Genomic DNA, 15,272 nt, shown 5'->3' with positions numbered 1-15,272 from the left:
CATCGGCTGAACAAGATTGTATTATACCATCCTATAAACAGAAACAAAGGGAATGCAACCAAAGAACACTATGCGCCGCTTTCCAACCCAAACAAATACTGTCTTTCCATTCTATACCCATGCGTGGTATTTCCGTGACCCAAAGAAAGTTGCTCCATACGTCTGAGCTGTGTTGCGTTTTGTTTTGTTCCTAATGCTCCCTCTCCGCTTCGTACACGTCGATTATCCCGGCATAATCCCCAGCCCTATAGGTGATGAGTCTGAATGTGACTCGGCCTCTTCGGCTCTCAATGCCCGGCCAGAATCAACCGCATCCATGGCCGCTCGATCCAGACGATCGCGCTCTTCCCGGGCTCGACGACCGGCTGCGTCAACATCAACGGGCACTTCGCCGAAGGCGATGATCCTACCATCTGGAACGCGAATGCCTCCTGACCCAGAGCGTGCCATGCTCTCCCCGCCGGGTTGCTGGCTTGACCTTGGAGTCATCAAGTCCGGACTTCCTTGTGCGACCTCAAAGTCGGGGACTTGCGCTTCATCGAGCCAACGAGAGGCCGGCACATTGCTGCCGCCAAAGAGGGAATCTCCACGACGGTGGCCCCTTCTCTGTGACCAAATCCGATACGAGTTGGGAGCCATGTCCAAAGATGGCACTCTCGGAGAAGGCTCCGTTTCCACAATTGATGGGGCCCGTGAGCGACCGAGACCTGCCCTGGCACTACCACTATTACTACTTCGTGGAGTGCCTGACGAGCTGGTCATTCCCGGAAGAGGCAGGTTCGAACTAGGATTCCTCGACATAGGCTGAGAAGTGTATCCATGTGGCGAATACGTCATGGCAGGACTCATGCAGGCAGTCGTCGCCGGAGAGGAGACGTTGACGGCGGGATGCCAGAGACTTGGATCCGAACGTGAAAGTGCCTCATCATAATAAGCACTGCCGTCGTAAGATGGGGTCGGCCGACCATGTGAATAGTTTTGCTCTGGAACTTCTGGACTCAGACTACTCGCGTTGTTCGTGACGACATTCAGACCAGGAGGGTAGTAGGGGGAGTACTGCGTCCCTGGGCTAGAGTTGGCGGTTCTCATACCCCCTTTGTATGTGGTCGGTGAAAACTCATTCTGAGCCAATGGGGAGGCTGATGACTGCGATTTCAACGAGTCTTTCGATGGCTTAGTCCTGGTCGTCTTTTTCCCGCCTGCCTTTGGTTCGCTGGCTGACCGCATAAAGTTCCACAGGTATGAAGACATAGATTTATGCCGGGGACTGGCGCGGGCGTCTTGGCTTTCCTGAGTCGTCGGGGATTCTTTGGCCGCTTTGGCCGTAGGGTTTTTTGATGGCCCAGTAGAAAACCGTGACTGACCTCCCATCGCTCGTTGCAAATAGGACGGGGTCGGGGTATCAATGGTCCGCAAACTGTTGACTGACAGAGTATCAGAAGCAACCTTTCGATCAATGGTTCCTGCCCTGGATGGAGGGTTCGAGAAAGTTGGGAAGGGCGGTGCATCATTCTCGACCGCAACTCCTGAAAGAACCTTGGCGTAGCTTGATGTTCTCAGATTTGGCAATGGTCGCGTGGCGGCGGAAGCACCTGTGCTAGAGCTTCTTCCCCTGTCCTGGATGCGGCCACCTCCGCGTGGTGGAGGTGGGGATGCTTTCGAGATCTGTAACAATTCGAGCTCGGCATCACTTCTGGCAGACATTCTGGGCCGGCTTGGTGAGCGGCCTCCTCTTCTCGTAAGTGGACCGGGGGTGGACATGAGCCCGTGAGCCGACTCCCGGCTGATGCTGGTACGGGGATCGTTGGTAGAAACTTCTCTCCAGGCACCGCCATGGTCAGAATACCGCTGACTTCGCATCTTCTTCACGGACCTGTGTCTGGGGAGAACCTGTATCCACTCGGACTCGTCACTCTTCTCGTCCCCCGTCCCATCATAAGGTCCGAGTACTGTATCCGGGGGGTATGGCGTGATGGTACGATCGTCTTCGTCCCGAGAACCCTGATCGTCAAGCATGTTGGGATACGGCACGTGGAAACGAGATGGAATCTCATAGGTGGTTGGAGACTCAAACGTTTTGTCTTCAGTCCCATGGCCAACATTCGGATAACTGGCACCATTTGAGGTATCGGTGGATGTCGATGACATACTGTTGGAGCGTTCAAAAATCGAAAGGTGTTCCACTGGCTCTTTGCCATCAACGATGCTCGTCGATATGGTTCTCTGTAGACTGTCGATTTCCTCGGGGAGCCTTGGGAGAATTGCTTCCAAATCTGCTCTCACTCTGGCGAGATCCGCGTTTTTGGATTTGTAGTGACGATCTAGGTGCTCCAACAGTTTCTTGCCGTGTATAGTGTACCTTCTGTAGTCATCGGGTAGGCCAGTTGTCGGATCTTTCTTCATCCTTGAGTCCGCCTCCTCAAAAGAGAAGCAGAAAATGCGCACAGCTCGCTCAAGCCAGAATTCCAGCTGTTTTTCTTCGCCTAGGAGTTCAATGAAAAAAGCTTGAACGACGCTATGGATCTGAAGAACATCCAGGGGCTCCGATGATGTGTCGATGGTCTGGTGCGAACTCTGTGAGCTGGTAGATGGTATGTCATCCATTTGGTTCCTCTCAATGAGCGCAAATTTGATGAGAGTGACAAATACTCCATTGAGGCTCTGCCTCCTTCCATTCGCGTCTCTTCCGATGGGCGTACGCTTGTCAAGAGCTTTGAGACCAAGTGCCAGCATCTCCACTGGTACTAGTTGACTGAAGAAGCAGAGGATGTACATGAGATTCAGGGCGGATGTATCCCCGCGATTCTGGAGTTGGTCTCGAATTGTCTTGTATGCAGGCAGCATACCCACTCTTGGCTTGTCGCGGTAGGATTTGAGATATTTGGCAAGAGGCTCCCTCGTTTCATTCATGTGCTGAGCTGCTGCGTGGATCATCAACGGCAGACGGTCCATCAGCTGGACCAGATCCAAGGCGCGCCTCAAGTCGTCCATTGAGTGTGGTGGCTTCTTTCCCATCTCTTCAAGCAGCAACTCTCGAGCATCTTGAGCAGGAAGCAATCCAAGCTCCATGACTCTGGGGTTGTCCAACAGATGATTTCCTGCAAGATTACGCTCCGTCGAAGTCAATATCAGACTGCTGTCCTTGCTATCGGGGATGAACTCGGAGACAAGACGATTGTCGGAGCGGATGCCGTCAAGAACCAACAGCCAACCGCTGAAGTCGTTGAACCATTTTCGAACAATCTCCACCATTTTCTGAGGATTAGACAGGTCGTTTTTCTCTTCTTGGCCTATCATCTCTCTGATAGCTTGTGTTTTGGCGATTCGCCAGATTTCGGTCTCCATGTCTTGGGGTGACGTTGATCTGATCCAGTATATGCCCCCCGGATAGTGTTGTTTGTAGTTGAACACGTACTGCCGAGCCAAGTGTGTCTTGCCCGCTCCAGGGATACCTTGGATGACTACTGCAGATGTGCCCTCTGACCTTCTCTTCTTGTCCATCAGCATCCGATGAAGGTCCTGCAGTTCGTCTTCGCGTCCTTTGAAGTACGAATTCGGACGAAACTTATCAGGGACAAAAAATGGTGGTTCTCGTGGCGACGGCAGTTCATGTTGAGATCCAGCTTGGGAGGGAGAAAAGAGGGTTGGACTACCTGTGCCAACAGGCGATACCACGAGCGGTGCGTACTGCCCAACTTGGCTGCCCTGTTCTCGATTAGCATTTTCTCTCCGTTCCCATCCCCTCATCATAATCAAATTTCCATTGAAACTTACGTATTCACGTGTTCTTTCGACAGCTTCGTTGTGGGCTTGAGACCTTCTCTGCTCTTGCTCGACTTCCCATCGGGTTTGGATGACTACTGGTGCCTCCATAGCCCACTCGCGTATAGCAGTTGAGACGTTGCGGTAGCCTGGGGCATTGGTGTCGTCGAATTTGCACATGCCAGAGTGGGTTGCTTCGATACCGTAGTACGTCACGCCTGGTAGTTGGGGACCAGCCGATCCCGCGTCCACAATCATCACTCTGTATCAATATCAGCAATCTGTTACGGTGGTTGGAAGTGGAAGATGTTTGGTTCCTACTTTGTGCCTTTGATATCGGTCTTATGGCTCTCATGAACCATGTGAATCTGGAGCCGCTGGTATATGTCCAGGAAGTGGCTGTTGATGCCTTGTAGGATCTCGTTGTCCTTCTTCAGCGTCTTGACAAGAACCGATTCGCTTTCGAGGAACTTGCGAGGCATGACGGCGTCCGCCATGCGTTGCAACATATGCCCCCATGTCGCCATGTCAGACCCGGTGTGAGGGGTGCCGAGGAAGACGATGGCATAGGTTGAAATGTAGACGGATCTCGCATCGCCAAGGTTTTGGTCTTTGACATCGTTGGAATACAGCAGAGCACTCTTGAGAAGGAGGCCGCCGAGACTGTGTGCCAGCCAGATGATCGGGTTGGCCGAGGTGCCCACGCTCTTGCGGTAGAACGTCAAGTCGGTAACGAGGTTCCGGGCATGCTGGTATATGAAATTGCTGCTGGGGCTTCTATCGCTTTTGGTTGAGTAAACATCTGCGTTATAACCGTAGACTAATATGTTGGCGTTGACGTCCTTTAGAGATTGCGGAAGCAGATCGGCGGGCCAAAAGACGCCATTTCTTGCGGTCCATGTCTGCTCGGGATCACCGTTGAGACCGTGGACCAAGACGACGTCGACTTTGGCACCAGGGTGGGTGAAGACGGCAGAAATTCCATAGCGTGTTACTTGCTTGTTGATGGACCCCTGATTGTGTCAGTACTTGGATGTGCGGCGGTTGAGACTGCATAGTAACAAGGTTGGTTGGCTTACCATACTTGCTTTCTCCGGGATCGAGTCAGCAGCAGGGGACTCGGATTCGAATCGAAGCTTTGTACGCTACTGCAGCTTATTATGTGCTTGGTTTATATTGAAACGTTTATTTGCCAGTCTTGCGTCGGAAAAAGAGAAGGACTGAATTCGAGATGGAGGGGATCTTGCATGAACGTCTTATACCGACCAGGGGCTCTCCCTCTCCCGCCAACACAAGCCGTCAGTCCTTGAAGAGAAAGGCCCCCAGAACAAGACCGGGCGGGAGGACAGAAGCCAAGACGAGGCGGCAACAATGCGCGTCGGGCGGTGCCGACGAGGCTCGCCGCCTACTCTTCTTCGGCTCTTTCTCTGTTCTCGGGATAACGAGGTAGGTAGGCAGTGTACAACAGAGACGTCCAGTGGAAAGTCAAAATTGAGGTACGTAGAGTAGTGTGGTGTAGTGTAGGTACGCCCTGGTGGTGAAGTGTATCGCAAAAGTAGGCGTCTTGGTCACGTAGTACAGGAAGAGATCAGAGTTTAATAAACCAAGAAGAAAAGTGAAAAGGACATCTCGACTCAGCTGAACAGTGACGACGGGACGCGCGAGGATGAGAGTCAAGTGAGAGAGAGGGCTCCAGGGGGGTGTGTGTGTACGCTGCGGTGGGCGCGCGCAATGTCGCTACGCCCAATGAACAACTGCGCTTGCTGTGAAGGAGGAATTGGGGGCCCATACCTGTTCGCCGCATGAAAAGCAACTTCCATCCATCTCAGGCGGGATATTGCCCGGGAAAGGGGGTCTAGGACTAACATGCAGCGGCAGCGGCGCGCAGCTGCACGGCACATTAGAGGAGATCCAATGCAAGTGCGAGTGGCCGTGGCCTCTCCACCACCAATGCAACAGCGCCTCATCTGCCCTTCCATTTGTAAAGGTGTGCATCTCGTGAACAGGAGGCGCCCACGGAACAACAGAGACGACTCGGAACATCAAACGGCGCCACCGATCTTGTCTCAATCCCGTCCCCTCCCCTCCACCCCATTTTCTCGTCTTAAGGTTCTGACCAGTGACTCTGTTCATCCGTCCTGATCCTCGCTTCATCCATCCATGTCTTGTTCGGCCGACGCACTAGGATGTGTGCTTCCCGCCTTTTTGAGTTATTTTGACGACACGATTGAAGACGAGATGACAGATCGAACATCAGACCGGACGAACACGAATTGCTTCGGCCAGTTAGAGACACTCGTCTCGCGCGGTACAACAGACGCCAACATCGAAAAACCCAATACGAAGAGGCTCTGCCACAACAACCAATTGCCCAGCGAATGAGCACCAGCACTGCCCTGTTGCTTCGGTAAAGAATCGAGGACGCAAGGCAGATGACGTAAAACAGCGCAACAAAATACCGCCTTCAACCACAGGGCGAGGGAGCGAACCCATTGACTCATACGGATCGGATTTCTTGCGTCGTCACCTAGAGGCTGAAGAATCGTCGGGAGCCTCACCTTGGGCAAAGTAATCGGCGTCTGTCCATCTCGGCCTGGTGACTCGATGAGGTGCAAAAACCTCAAAACCTCAACACCAAATCAGGTAACCATCTAACGCAAGCCATTGTTTCTCGGCAGCCTCTTTCGATGAGCAGCGTACGACACCAGGCCTGGAGGAGGCGCACCTTTTCCACCACCCCCGGCCGAGGCGGGGAATCCCGGCACTTGCAACTATGGCATGCACTAGGGCGGCTTAAAGCTCATCTTTGCGACGAAACGTTGGACAAGAGAACGCCTCTTTCTTTGACACATTGAACGACATGCCTCGACCTCGTCGTCACCTGCGCCAACAAGCAAGCAAACCAAAGAACAACCCTCGTTCTTCTCGCCGCGACATTGTCAATAAATCACACAACACAAGCCCGTCCGTACCCGAACCTTACGACCCTCCATGAGGAATCCGAAATCACGGCGGCAAAGACGCCAGCTGACCTCAAGCAGTGGATCTCTCTCTCCCGCTTCGAGTCTGTGACGCCGTCTTGACTCAGACCAGCGCCTAGGAACTCTCGACGGCTACCATCGCACCAGGTGTGTGTTCGCTACATTCCCGGGCGAACGGCGTGTATTCCATATGAGGCTGAGACCTCCAGACCGCTTCTCTGCAACACCTTACACACAATGCAAGCGCTGTGTAAAGTTGGGCAAACTAACCGAAAGGCAACCGTGTATACAGTTGCGAACCTTTCCACTGACAACCAATAATCATTTGACGTTGCTTTACCCCTTTAACACATCTCGAAATGCCATGGAAGCGGTCGTATCGGTGCCCGGTCTGGAAGACACCTGAAAATAATGTCCAGATGAGACCTATCCAAAGTATTGCTCTCGTCGACGTTCGCTTTCAAATGCGTTACTGTCTGGAGACGAAGACATTAGATCACGCCGGTTTTGGTAATCATCATCTTGTCGTACGTCGTCTAATCCGAAATCCATGGGTTTGGTCTCACACGTACAAAGTTCAGGGGCGCTTCAGCCTGTCCTGTCCGCAAGGGTAGCCCGAACGCCTCTTTCCGCGTCCTTCCCCTCCACCGCAGGAGTCAACTCTGACGCTTCACCGTGAAAAAAATTATCATTTATACAACACCGAGGTATTCGAGTGCATGGCCGGAGAACGCCCCAAGAGGCGCATATCAACTCCGCAAAGGTTCCACATAGGTGGTGGAATGGAAGATTCATAGCCGACCTGCCAGAACCGGGGAATACCATCTAGTCAGCATCTTTAGTCTTGAGCCACGTTACATCGTCGACGACTTCTTCATCGGTGTGTGTGTAAGTGCAACCGAGGTGGCTTCCCAGACGACCGGGCGACGTAACGACGGCCGAAGCTTGCCGACGTTCCCTGTCTCTCTTTTCAGAATCAACTGCATGTGAAAAATGATCTATTTTGCCCCTTATATGATAATGGGAATGTGTTCTTCGGCTTACCCGACTTGCCTATGGATTGGACTGTGAAACCGGTCTCGAGTTTCGATTGTCCTGATTCACTCGGCCTTAGCCATAAAGTACATCCACGTGCGTGTTTGCCAGCTTATTTTTAGTCGAGGTTGGACAAGTTGTCTTCAAATTGGGATATATCTCATCAATCCGTAATTCGTGAGTTTACCTATCACTGGAGTCTTCTCTCCGTCAAGAAACCATCATATCCCCTCACCATCGACTTACCAGAAAAGAAGGAACCAACCAAGAGCAACTACGAGCGCAAGCGTCATCCTAACGACCACCTTTTCCGCAGAAGAAGGGACAGGAGGCGCCGGTTCCCACCCGGCATCAATCAACTCCCCGGGACCATACACAGTCCAGTGAACGTTGACGCTCTTGTCGATATAACGACAGCGAGTAAGCCCGCTGCCGCCCGCCAGTCCGTCCACGGTGAAGTTCCTGACGACCTTGTCCACGATGTCCGCGATGTCCCAGTTGCCGATGAAGAAGCCCGTGGTCGCGCTTCTGAGTTCCTCCATCGTGTGCGGACGGATGCCAAAGCTGCAGGTGCCCTCGGTGTGTAGCGGCAGAAGCGTGTGGTTGTCTGTGAACTTGGGCTTGAGAGTGCGGATGTTGAATCCCATGTCCCGCGCCTTGTCGGCGAGCAGCTGGCAGTCTGCGGCCAGGGCCGAGGTGTATTTCGTGTTGCTGACGTACGACGACGGGCCGCAGAGTTCGGCCCACGTCCTGTCTCTTTCATTGTAGGTGTAGGTCGGTGTTGGGCCGGGAGGTGGCCGGGTTGTGGTGCTGGGTGCTGGCCAGGGGGCGGCGTAGGGCTCGGAGGGGTCGTAGACGTCTTGCTTGATGGGTGTAAGGGGGAGAGGAGAGGTACTGGGCTTGGGCTTGGTCGCGTGGTAAGTTGTGTTCGTGCTGTTGGTGTTGTTCGGGAAGTGAGGGAGGCAGAGGGAGTGGATGGGAGTGATGTGGGCGACCAGCGCGAGGAGGAAGAGGGCGGGGGTTACCTTGTTCAACATTTTGGTTGTTGTTCTTGTTGACTTGGGATGGAGACTGCGCTCGTTAGCTAAGATGGGTGTGGTGATATGCTTACTGATAGTGGATGCCTATGTGGTGATGGTTGTGAGTTATAACCATATGCTTGTTGACAAGATTACTGCTGTGAAGAGATGTCTGGATATAAGTGATTGGGTTATCGGTGGGCTTCTTCGGTGTGTGATGATGAGAAGAAGAAGAGGTTCTATCATTCCCGAGAAACCCTCAACTTATAAGCCGTCGTTCTTGATGTAAGTCTTGTTGACGTGAAGGAACAATAGCGACCACAACAATAGCAGAAGAACAACGCATTGTTATCAAACAGGGATCTCACTTAGAAAAGCCTCTCATTGTCAACTAAGTCTTCGAAGGCGCACACTAAGCAACGCCAGGACGGGCAGGTCGCGTGCCACGAACTCAATTCCTTGCATTGGAATGAATGAACGACGACCTCGAACAAGAAGCTATCGTAAACCTGGCCTCAGACATCAATTCGAATCTTTGCCTCACAATAGTGTCTGCGCATCGAGAACAAAGGTGCAAGTCAATGGGTTGATTTCATTGATCCTTGGACCGCGTTGAAGCAGTCTCTACCTAAAAAAAAGTGCCGAAGTTGAGAACGCCACCCAACTCCCGCCCCTCCGAAGATTTTTGTTTTACCCTCCCGGTATTTTGGTTTCCGCTAAAACAAAAAGAGTTGAAACGCCTGAAGAAAATGCATGTAGTGTTGAAGAACACCTTCCCTTTCATGAGCCATGTTAAATGTCATGCATGAGTCGCCTCACGCTTGTTTATCCCTTGTGAACCATTTTTGTTGAACTGGGCATGTAAGCCCAATGTGGTATCAATCCAACTCTCCCTAAATCCAGCACGCCACTCCCTAGCATGAGTGGCGCAAGTCTACGAGTCGCTGAACATCGTTTAGATGCCAGCGTCGACACGCCAGCCCTCAACAGGGAGGGGGAAGCCGCAGCTCCAGGCGGCGATCTCCTTGCGGAGGTCGTTGATCTTGGCAACGTTGCCGCTGGCGACCTGGGCCTTGAAGTCCTTAAGCTTGTTGGCCTCCTTGGGCAGAGAAGCCTGGACCTCCTTGCAGATCTTGATAGACTCGTCGATGTAGGCACCGACGCGCTCGAAGTCCTGGGTGCCGAAGCCACGGGAGGTCATGGCAGGGGTACCGATACGGATACCGCAGGGGGTAAGGGCAGACTTGTCGCCAGGGATGGAGTTCTTGTTGCAGGCAATGTTGATCTGCTCGAGAACGGCCTCGACACGGGCACCGTCCAGGCTGTGCTGGCGGAGGTCGAGGAGGACCATGTGAGAGTCGGTGCCGTCGGCGACAAGCTTGTGGCCGAGGGCCTTGAACTTGTTCTCGAGAGCCTTGGCGTTGTCGATGACCTGCTGCTGGTAGGCCTTGAAGTCGGGGCTGGCAGCCTGCTTCAGGGCAACAGTGAGAGCAGTGATGGTGTGGTTGTGGGGGCCACCCTGGTGACCAGGGAAGACGGAGAAGTTGATGGGGTTCTCGAGGTCGTAGAGGGTCTCCTTGCCAGTCTTGGCGTCAACGGAGCGGACACCCTTGCGGAAGAAGATCATGGCACCACGGGGGCCACGGAGAGACTTGTGGGTGGTGGTAGTGACGATGTCGGCGTGCTCGAAGGGAGAGGGGATGACGCCGGCGGCGATCAAACCAGAGATGTGAGCCATGTCGACGACGAGGTAGGCACCGACGGAGTCAGCGATCTTGCGCATGCGGCCATAGTCGATCAGGCGGCAGTAGGCAGAGGTACCGGCAACGAGGACCTTGGGGCGGAAGAGGATGGCGTCCTTCTGGAGCTCTTCGTAGTCAATAATGCCGGTCTCGAGGTTAACGCGGTAGGGCATGGTCTCGAAGTAGGTAGAGACGGCAGAGATCCTGGAGACGGATTGTCAGCATGCTGGACTCGACCGATTGAGGTACGCGGGCAGTTCACTCACTTGCGCTGGGGGGTCTGGTAGCCGTGGGACAAGTGACCGCCGTGGGGGAGGTCGAGACCCATGAGGCGACCGTGAACGGGCATGATGGCCTGGTAGACCTGGAGGTTGGCAGGAGAGCCAGACAGGCACTGGACGTTGACACCCCACTTGGAGGAGTCGAGGTTGAAGGTGTGGAGGGCACGCTTCTGGCAGAGGTTCTCGATCTGGTCGATGTGCTGGTTGCCGCCGTAGTATCTGGCGCCGGGGTAGCCCTCAGAGTACTTGTTGGACATGGGAGAGCCGAGGGCATCGAAGACGGCACGGGAGGTGACGTTCTCGGAGGCGATGAGGATGATGGACTCGCGCTGGCGCTGAATCTCCTCCTTCATGATCTCGGCGACCTCAGGGTCGGACTCGATCAGAGACTTCTCCAACATCTGGGAGTGAGTCAGTAAGGACGTTCTCGCATGATGGCGGGGTAGCAGAGGAAACTGACCTCCTTGTGGGAGACGGGGAGGGAGTAGGTAGAGCCATTGGCAGCCATTGTGAGTTGTGGTATTGCGGGAGGTGCTTGGGAAAGGTGAAGATCGAATGGTTCACGCAAGCAATGGCAGTGAGGAGGTTGGTATATAAAAGAAGAAAAAGGAGAGGACAGAGAAGAGGCCAGCAAGGTTGGGAAGGAAGGGTTAAAGCTTGCGAAAAAATTTGGGAAAATATCGGAGGGAGCAAAATGTGAATGGCCGCATTCTCAACGGAAGCGGTGGGGTATGGCGGGGTTTGATTGGCGGGGTCGATGGCGACGCGGTGCTAAGTAGAAAACGAAGTGGCTCGCGCCCCTCAGCGGTCAGGGTCGCTGAACGTGTGAATTCCAGCGGCAGTCCAGGACTCCAGAGGGTCTTGGAGGTGAAAATGATGCGCTAATAGCGCCCGGCACATTATCCCTGGACTCGCTTTAGTGGCGGGGCACCATGACTCCGATTTCTGGAACGGTGCCGCGAGTCAACGAGAAACGGGGCCGTTGTGTTCGCGTCTGAGTCTGAGGAGGGGTCTCGTCCGTTTTGTTGCTCACTTGACTAAGGGTAACCATCGTGAAGTTTCGGCCCAGCCGGGATGCTTCGGACGATGTGGCAATGGTGATGGCTTCAGTTGTGGCAATCCAGTTGTGTGTGAGTCAACTCGAGCGTTTAATGCTTCGAAAAGCAGGTATAACTCCCTCACATGTAAGTGCATGGTTAGATTAGATATTTGTTAAAGCTGGAGGGACTCATGTGCTATCAAAGCTGCGTGCACCGGACACAGCTACGATGGAGCAATGCGTATTGGAGAACAAACTGCTGCTGACGTCGCTCGAAAAGATTCTACCGGTCACATGTTTTGGGCATCTCATAAACAAGAGAAAAAAAAATCAGTTGATAGTGACCTGAGACGTCAGTTGCGATGTCGGCGCGGTTCAAGTCAGACGTTGCAAAGTCTAAGAGCTCATTTCAAGCAGAGCGCTGATAGGCCAGAGGCACTGCGTAACCAAGGAGACTGGGCAGCTGTCGAAATAAAAGTCAATGCAACATAACCTCGTAGCCTCAATCTCTAATTTTCAGTCGAGGCACAGAGTTGTGGCTGGCAGGCGAGCTGCCGACCTCCCACACTTCTCTGGCAAGCATCGCGCGGTTGCGGTTGGCGCTATCATGATTTGAAGAGCTGTTGGCTGACGATGCCCTCCCTCGAATCCAAGGTCTCACAAGAACCGGGTTTCGGTCAAGGTCAACTTGCTGAGTCATCCGAGTAACCAGCCATCCATCGCACCCACATTAGGACCGAGCTCCGAGACATCTGATGGAACTGATGGCCTCAGGTACCAAGGCGCCAATGGCGTTTTGCCTTGGTCCGGCCAGGCACCATAGCTTCCACGCAGCACCAGCACCAGCACCAAGCATGGAGCATCCTCATCCGGGTGTCCCAGTCCTAGCCCGGCCCAGCATTTCATGGCGAGGTTGAGTTGTTTGGTTACAAACCTTGGGAGGTAAAGTAGCTGGGTACTTTGAGCTACGGGCACCTGATCTGCCAGTCAAAGTATCCGTACCAACGGAGGAACGAGAAACAACATGGACAATGGACAAGCGAGGACCTTGTCTGTCCCATCAATCCACCTGGTCATCGCGTCACGTCATGTCAGACTGACAGTCGTGACTGGCGCGATGTAGAAATCATCTTCTATCGGTTTACCAGATAGCCAGATAGCAGCGCTGCAGACAGACGACACAAAACGGCCTCCAGGCTGCAAAGAAGCTGCAGGGACACGCGATCAGACACGCAAGCTCTCTGTCTGGGTGCCTCGCCTCATATGAGCTTTGGTTGCGTTGCTTGGAAGACGGCCGGGGGAGTGTGAGTGTCACCGTGTGTGTGAGAGCTCGGAGGAGCTCTGTCTCGGTTTGCGTGCCTGGCTCTGTTCCCCAGCCAATTAACAAGTGGGCCCTCCAGCTTTCTGATAAGCCGCGCCTACCTATCGGAACCTAGTGCGTCATTCGTCGCAGCAAGGTGTGCAGCAGCGTCCCTTCACACTGGACGCTTGCCCAGGATTGCACATTGCGGAGGCGGGTGGCAGGTCACGCTGCTTCCCCGAGGCGAGGTACCTACGTAAGGTACTTAATAGGTACCTGCGCCGCCCCAGCTTCCGCATCTTCCCCCCGTCAACACATCATCATCCTCCTCCATCTCCTCTGTCACCTCCCATCAACCCCAAACATCAACAGCTCAAAGACGCAGGCCGCCGAATAATCGTATATTGGATAACTGAGGTTGTTGTTGTCAGCCACGATGAAGAGCGCTCTCCTCACCGCGGCCGTCCTGTTGGGCACCGCCCAGGCCGAAGTCCACAAGCTGAAGCTCAAGAAGGTTCCCCTCGAGGAGCAACTGGTGCGTTTGTCCCAACATCGCTCACATCATCAAATCCGTTTGCTGACCAGATTCCATCCAGAGCTCTGCCCCCATCGAGCACCAGGTCCGCTCTCTGGGCCAGAAGTACATGGGCGCTCGTCCTCAGAACCACGCCGATGCCATGTTCAACCAGAAGCCCATCAAGAGCAACGGCGAGCACCCGGTGCCTGTGAGCAACTTCATGAATGCTCAGTGTACGTCCGCAGTATCCGGAATTATCATGCATTTGTCCATCCCAACTAACGCCATTTCTTCCAGACTTCTCCGAGATTACCATCGGCACTCCTCCCCAGAACTTCAAGGTCGTCTTGGACACTGGTAGCTCCAACCTCTGGGTTCCTTCCCAGCAGTGCGGCAGCATCGCCTGCTACCTCCACTCCAAGTACGACTCTTCGTCTTCCTCCACCTACAAGTCCAACGGCTCCGAGTTCGAGATCCACTACGGCTCCGGCAGCTTGACTGGCTTTGTGTCCCAGGATGATGTTTCCATCGGCGACATCAAGATCAAGAAGCAGGACTTTGCCGAGGCCACCAGCGAGCCCGGTCTGGCCTTCGCCTTCGGTCGCTTCGACGGCATCCTCGGTCTTGGTTATGACACCATCTCTGTCAACAAGATCGTTCCCCCCTTCTACCAGATGGTCAACCAGAAGGCCATTGACGAGCCCGTCTTCGCCTTCTACCTTGGTGACACCAACGACGAGGGTGATGAGAGCGAGGCCGTCTTTGGCGGTATTGATGACTCTCACTACGAGGGCAAGGTTACCTACATTCCTCTCCGCCGCAAGGCTTACTGGGAGGTCGACCTCGACGCCATCACTCTTGGTGACGAGACCGCCGACCTCGAGGGCCACGGTGCCATCCTTGACACCGGAACTTCCCTGAACGTTCTTCCCTCTGCTCTTGCTGAGCTGCTCAACAAGGAGATTGGTGCCAAGAAGGGCTTCAACGGCCAGTACTCTGTTGAGTGCGACAAGCGCGCCGAGCTTCCTGACATCACCTTCACCCTTGCCGGTTACAACTTCAGCATCTCTGCCTACGACTACATTCTGGAGGTCTCTGGCAGCTGCATTTCCACCTTCCAGGGCATGGACTTCCCCGAGCCGGTCGGCCCCCTCGTTATTCTGGGAGATGCCTTCCTGCGCAGGTGGTACTCTGTTTACGACCTCGGCAAGAACGCCGTTGGTCTGGCCAAGGCGAAGAAATAAACGCCTACACATAACACTTTTTCCTTGATTCAATGTCGACTTCATGGGGATTCGGGTGGTGGCTGTAATTTTATCTACCTAGGTTGCTAGTCTGGACACCAGTGTGCGAATACCAAATAGTTGCATCTTTGCGCTCAATTACAGATCGTGTATAGTGATGTTATCGTAATGTCTGCTATGAGCTGTTTAGTCATGTTTTGGGGGAAGTTCCAGAACGTAGTGAGTGACAGCGTTAGCGTCAGCGTCAGTCCCGCATCCCCAGGAATTGCACCCATGCCTGCCCACAATTCGGTATCCCTTCTCCGTTCTCAGTAGAGGACAGGAATCGACTTAAAAATGCTGAAACTTCATT

The 15,272-nt window shown here is 53.8% G+C and overlaps 3 protein-coding genes across 3 annotated transcripts; 1 reads left to right on the top strand and 2 right to left on the bottom strand.

Annotated features, from left to right (window-relative positions):
* Positions 1–1,687: 1,687 nt before the first annotated feature.
* CkaCkLH20_09042 (LipA and NB-ARC domain-containing protein) lies at positions 1,688–8,815 on the bottom strand (the record flags this gene model as incomplete). Its single annotated transcript, XM_038891757.1, has 5 exons — positions 1,688–1,817; positions 1,874–3,705; positions 3,775–4,024; positions 4,084–4,775; positions 8,084–8,815. The coding sequence occupies 5 exons, from the start codon at positions 8,813–8,815 to the stop codon at positions 1,688–1,690; spliced, it is 3,636 nt and encodes a 1,211-aa protein (XP_038743044.1).
* A 937-nt stretch (positions 8,816–9,752) lies between these two features.
* On the bottom strand, positions 9,753–11,328 carry CkaCkLH20_09041 (serine hydroxymethyltransferase; the record flags this gene model as incomplete). Its single annotated transcript, XM_038891756.1, has 3 exons — positions 9,753–10,743; positions 10,806–11,221; positions 11,281–11,328. The coding sequence occupies 3 exons, from the start codon at positions 11,326–11,328 to the stop codon at positions 9,753–9,755; spliced, it is 1,455 nt and encodes a 484-aa protein (XP_038743043.1).
* Positions 11,329–13,595: 2,267 nt separating this feature from the next.
* Positions 13,596–14,920, top strand: CkaCkLH20_09040 (vacuolar protease a; the record flags this gene model as incomplete). The annotated part of the gene is made up of 3 exons (XM_038891755.1): positions 13,596–13,694; positions 13,756–13,909; positions 13,974–14,920. 3 exons carry the CDS (start codon positions 13,596–13,598, stop codon positions 14,918–14,920), a joined length of 1,200 nt encoding a protein of 399 aa, XP_038743042.1.
* Positions 14,921–15,272: the final 352 nt, after the last annotated feature.

This window comes from Colletotrichum karsti, assembly GCF_011947395.1.
Source record: "Colletotrichum karsti strain CkLH20 chromosome Unknown Scaffold31, whole genome shotgun sequence".
Lineage (NCBI taxonomy): Eukaryota > Fungi > Ascomycota > Sordariomycetes > Glomerellales > Glomerellaceae > Colletotrichum > Colletotrichum karsti.
The sequence above is the reverse complement of the archived record's forward strand: the minus strand, read 5'-3'. Positions and strand labels throughout refer to the sequence as shown.